Genomic DNA, 6,205 nt, shown 5'->3' with positions numbered 1-6,205 from the left:
TTTTCCACCTAAAGAAGAGTATACTTCACTTGAAGTTAAACCACTTCAAGAATTTTCACATGTAGAAAATCAGGTTGAAAACTTATGGTGCAACTTCCATGTTGGTAGGAAGCTCTTCAACCATCGACATAATCTCACAACATACTTTGCATCAATGTGACACGCCGCAAGAGTACAAAAATGTCTAGCTGTATAAAAAGTTATCGAACCACAAGGACCAAGTGAATGACTGTTGATTTCTATCTTATCTTTGTGTAGTTAAAATGATCGAAAATTGATATTTTCAGTTTAAATTGATAAGATTTTAAGGATAGATTTTTTTTATAAAAGAGCATGACCTAGGTTACACGATTATTTTCTACAGGTAATTTGATGAACCTCTTATTCTATTACTAGAATCAAGCTAGATTATAGTAAAATAGAAAAAATTGGACAACACATACTTTCGTTAGCATGTTGTCCTGTCTCAAATAATTAGTTCGTCCCACAAGTTCCAAATTACCTAAAAAGCAGATGAAGCACAAAAACACACATAAAAGTAAAAAAAAAGTTTAAACGACTAAAACATAATGGAAAACAACTTATATTATAGTGTAAAAACCACTTATCACAATGCTCATGTGTTAATCCGCTTGGAATAGCTTTCCTTTTTTCATGACAGCGGAAATGTCATGAGGACACACTTCTCTATTTTCAACATCTCGCACCCATTTTATTGTTTTTCTTCACATAAGATTTAGCAACCAACAATGAGTTTGATGAAATGAATTATCCTCACCCTTCAATCTTCTTTCATAAAAAATAGTCTTACTAGTAATTTCTTCAAAACTTAGTTTCTTTCACATATATCAAAACAAGTTTAATATGCTCATAGGAAGAGATGGAAGATACCATATGAGTCTCAAAGCTTTATCTTCATCATAAATCTTAACTCTAATATTTTCTAATTTATAAACCGCACCATTGAGAACAATACAATGGTCAGATACTTATGTTCATCCATACGCAAGTTATGAGACTTTTCCTTCAACAAAAACTAATTTAAATACCATTTTCTTAATATTTCACATCAAATTTCCCCTAATTCTCTTTGGCAGGAGACATACCAATAACATTTACAAAAATATTCTTAGCAGAGATATGCAGATAGTACTCGAAGCTCTCAAATCTAGTTTCTTCCACTTCTCATTATCCATTCTGAAAATGTTTCCTTTCAACGAATTGTGTAATCCTAATTCTATCAAAATATCTTTGACTTGAATTTTTCACAAGGCAAAATTGATTCTTCCATCAAATTTTTCTAAGTTAAGCCTCAGTGCACTTGAAAAACTTGACACTGCAGCCAAAACCTTTCTTGCAGCGAATGTTTTTTCCCAACCAACACAAAGTATACAATTTTTTTCTAATGTGGAAGATCAGACAAAACTGCAACTACAAAGCATACTAAACCATTTGTTCGGAAAAACAATCTTAGGAAAAAAGGAACAAAATAACAACACAAGCATAATGTGAAAACTCTAAAATCGGAGAAAAAACCATGATCGTTGTCAAATGACAGCCACAAAATAACACCGTAAAAATTGTTACAACACATAAGTCACCCTAAACCACCCCAAGGCTTCCGATATACCCACATCTCACAAAAAAAATCTCACAACACTTTAACACAAGAGTATAAAAGAAAATATAAAAATCCAAATACAAGTTTAAAGTGTTTTTGATTGATGCATTTTGTAACGAATAACTTGAATTCTTTATATAGTTTTAAACTTTCTCTTTCTTTACAAAATTAAACAATGCAAGATTTTTTCAACATGTATATTTTCAACAAATCCTAACATGTTACTGATGACCTTCATGGTATCATGAGTGACATTTGAATTAAACTAATGGTTACACAAATAGTGTCATTAGAGATATTAATCTTATGCAGCAATCCAAATTGGTTAGGCATGAGTTCTCATTAGTAGTAATAGTAGATACATGCTCCAACCAACCTTGGTTGGCATATTTTTTTAGGCATTGACTTGCCAGAATCACTCACTACCAAAACTATTGGTGTCTCTACTTGTAGTAGAAGTAACAATGTCAAGATCTTCACAAATCTCATCTCTTTCCCATATGTTACCCATCTTGCTATACACCTCAAGCATAGTAGGTCTTTGTTCAAGGAGAGGATGAACACAATCACAGGCAATTCTAAGAAGAGCAGACACCTCATCTTCAAATTCTTTCTTGTTTATAGGTTCATCCATTACATCATAGAAACTAGAATAGTCCTCCAATAAGTTCATAGGATTCAGATTCGGGTATGTCGTAAAAGGAACTCTAGTAATATTGCTTAAACCATCACTTATTTGGCCAATTTTCTTCCCCTTAATCAACTCAAAAAGCAAACAACCAAAGTCATAAACATCCTTTTTCATAAGTCCTATGTTTTTGTTCACATCATTATTCATAATAGCCGCTCCAACATTGGATATTTTTGGCTCAAAACTGTTCCCTAACAAGATACACTCGGAACTTATTCTAAGGTGAACCATATGCAAGCCATGATGGAAGCAACATAAACCTCTTGCTACTCCAAGTGCAATTTTGATAACTCTTGACCATCCTAGTTTTGTAGTATCATCATTCAACCAATCAGAAAGTTTTCCATTTGGCATGTACTGATACACCAAAATTCTTTCATTTTGTTCTTCTATGCAAAAACCAATCAAGGGAACTATGTTTCTGTGACTGTATTGTCCCGATAGCATTATTTCTAACTCGAACCTTTTAATAGATAATTGTGAATCATGTAGTCTCTTAACTGCCAAGAAACAACCGTTGGGAAGTGTTGCCTTGTACATTATTCCAATCACTCCTACCCCAATGACATTGTCCTTGCTAAAGTCTTTTGTTGCATGACAGACTTTTGTGAAGTTTATTCTATAACTTAGTCTTCCAACTTTATTGATCTGTTGATATCATAAAAAAAAAGTATTTTACTCTATTTCAAAAGTAAAGATTATAGATATTTGTCAAAACTCTCATATTAAATGAGATAAAATGTACGTGTGCTAAAAGTTACAGTAATCTTCACCTTAAAAGTATCGGTGTGTATGTTTGGATATTTTTAGAAACCAAATCATAACCATTTTTAAATCATTTAAATGATTTAGATTTATAACCATAACCACAATTTAATCAAAACTAATTATAAAATCAGTTATAAATTTGATTATTATAACCGGTTTTTTTAAAAAAATTAGTTTTAAAAATTAAAAAAAAATTATAATTGAATTAAAATATTTGAATTAGTTTTGGATTTTGGATAATAATCTGATTATAACTGAATCAAAAATTAACTTAACCGGTTAATAACCATTTAATTATATCCGAACTATATGAATGAATAACCAACCATTAATAACTAAAATTAATTAATAACCATTTAATTTTATTTGAATATTTAAAACAGATTTAGATTTTAACATGACAATAAGATATTTTACACACCCTTTACCTACAAGATTTGTACAAATTGAGTTTGAATCAACCAAATTTTACAAATATTAAGACATAATTATTCAAAATCTGCATTGGATAATTATGTTTCAATATTATTTGAAACTACTCCAACTAGTGTTTTAAAAATTGGACCGGTTATCAAACCAGTGAGGGTACTGGGTCACGGGTTCATTGGTTGAACCACTGAGTCACTGGTCGAACCACATGACTAAATCAGATTAAACAGGATAACTCAGTTGAATAAACCGGTCTCTATTGTAATACTATATATTTATTAAATCGGACGAACCAGATGATTTAGTCTCTAAAAAATATCACAACACCTACGAAATTTTACAATTTTAAAATATCATAATTTCACATGTTTATTTTTTACATTCAAATTCTACATATAATCAACACTCACAACAAAATAATACAAAATATAAATTTAAATAAATTTTAAATTAAATTTAATTGCAAACAGGGGAAAAGTTGGTCTAAATAAAGTTTGAATAAAGTCTAATTATATTTTAATTATATTTTTTATAAAAAAAATCATGAAAACGAGGTCGTTTTGTAAAAAAAAAAAAGAGTATGCATTTGAACCACCGGTTTTTTAAAACCGCCGGTTCACTGGTTTTTCAGGTTTTGACCGGTTTTGGCCGATTTTCACTGGTTCAATGGCATATCTGGTCCAACAATCAGACCAGACCGATGACATCTCCGATTCTCAGTCTGACCAACCGATTCGATTCGATTTTTAAAACACTGACCGCAACTACTCAACTCAAATGATAATATTTAAATATATGTTTATAAATGAAGATAATCTTCCTTTACAATAAATTTAAGAATATTCATAAAAAATTTAGATTTGTTGAATAATGGATTACCTGTATTCTTTTCAGCTCTAACAACCCCACATGCAACATTTTGTCTTTTTGTCCAACTTTCTTTAGTTTCTGTGCATTGATATAGCAAAATCTTTTGAAAATTGTACACATAAATTATTGTAACACCAAAGAACGAGCAAACTAAAATTTCTAAGTAGCATCAATAATAATAGTAATTCAATTAAATTAAAATAGCATCAATAAGAAAGATACCTGTTTTGCGTTCTGATAAGGTAATTTGCGCATCTCTCTTGTTTTCTTACGTTGAAGGTTCTTATTTTTTCTCTTCTTCATAAGTTGTGTGGGTAGACAATAGGAAATATAAAAAACAATGATAAAAGTTGCAGTGAAACAATAGCCAGCAATAAGACCATGGTGAAATGAATCTTTGAATTGGTTAGAGAATCCCATCATAGAATTACACCAAAGAAAAGATCATGGAATCTAAGTTGTTCACAAAAAGCTTGAGTTTACTAAGACGAAGTACAGTGTTAAGTGTTAACATAGGAACTTCATTGACTTTGTCATTGACGCCAAGAGTTTCGTGGAAGCCTCCCCCTTGACTTGCAACCATGAAAGCGTGTATAACTTAATTCTAAGTGCCTCATGTTTTTTATTCTATAAAATTTGTTTTGTTTTGTAAAATTCTAATGAATTGATTATTAATGTAAATTTGATTTTAATTTTGAAAGAAAATAAACGATTTTAAGAGTGAGAATTGATTTTGATATGTTTAATTATAATTATAGGTGAGAATAGACTTAATCGAGTTAAACTTTATAAAATTTAAGTTTGACGTACTAAAAATATCAAAATCTAAGTATGGTGTGTAATCTATCATGTGCTTATTTTTAAGTCTAAGACAATCTTTTTCAAGTTCTGAGACGGGTCTTTTTCAAAATATGATTGACTTGTTAGTCTACTTTGTTGAATTAATTTCAAAAATCTCTCATTCTTTACGACCGTTGGGACTATGCTCGTTGGAAATATGGCCGTTGGAAAACAAGGCATGATAAGATTTCTCATTTTTCTTGTTTTCTAACAAATAAGCAAAACCAATATCTTCATCATCAAAGTTACATAAAAGAAGAAGGAAGAGAAAAGAGAAAAATCCAAATCAAGAATTAAGAACCTAATGAGAATCCACATCATGGATCCATGTACATTTTGTTACTCTTATGTAGAAACTCATAGATCTATGAAAATTGTAATATCAAGATCCAATTAGAATTTAAACTAACAGTTCTATGAATTTTTACATAAGAGTAACAAAACATACCTGAATCCATGATGTTAATTGTGTTTGATAATGCTCAGCTTATTGAGAATAATCAGTTTAGTGGGAGTGAGAAATCATGTAAAGTGGATATTGTGGAGACTTGTGAAGAATCTTCTTCACCTTAAATAATCTTCTAAGGTTGGTGTCCCTCTAGTTATGTTACCTTCATACAACACAAAGAGACGACAAATCAATATTCAAAACCCATAATATGAACATATAGTTAATGAATCAGTGGACAATGAGCATGGTTGTGACATGGGCTTTGATGAGGATCCATTCTCGTTTATATAAGCCATGGAAAGCAACAAAAAAGTTTCTTAGGTACTTACTAGGAACCAAAGATTACATGTTAACATATAGAAGGTCGGACCACTTTAAAGTGGTTGACTACTAAGATTTAAATTTTGCGGGATGTGTGGACTCAAGGAAATCCATATTTTGGTACGTTTTGCTTTTGAATGGAGAAGCAATATCATGGAAGACTAGAAAAAAGATTGCAAGTGTTACTTCTACTATGGAGGCAGAGTTTGTGACA

At 30.7% G+C, this 6,205-nt stretch overlaps 1 protein-coding gene across 1 annotated transcript; it reads right to left on the bottom strand.

Annotated features, from left to right (window-relative positions):
* Window positions 1-695: 695 nt before the first annotated feature.
* On the bottom strand, window positions 696-4,971 carry LOC131607571 (probably inactive leucine-rich repeat receptor-like protein kinase At5g48380). Its single transcript, XM_058879553.1, has 3 exons — window positions 4,602-4,971; window positions 4,389-4,457; window positions 696-2,960 (listed from the first exon to the last, which is right to left on the bottom strand). Exons 1-3 carry the CDS (start codon window positions 4,800-4,802, stop codon window positions 2,037-2,039), a joined length of 1,194 nt encoding a protein of 397 aa, XP_058735536.1. The 5' UTR covers window positions 4,803-4,971; the 3' UTR covers window positions 696-2,036.
* Between the last annotated feature and the right edge of the window lie 1,234 nt (window positions 4,972-6,205).

The sequence above is a fragment of the Vicia villosa genome, linkage group LG5, assembly GCF_029867415.1.
Source record: "Vicia villosa cultivar HV-30 ecotype Madison, WI linkage group LG5, Vvil1.0, whole genome shotgun sequence".
NCBI lineage: Eukaryota > Viridiplantae > Streptophyta > Magnoliopsida > Fabales > Fabaceae > Vicia > Vicia villosa.
The sequence above is the reverse complement of the archived record's forward strand: the minus strand, read 5'-3'. Positions and strand labels throughout refer to the sequence as shown.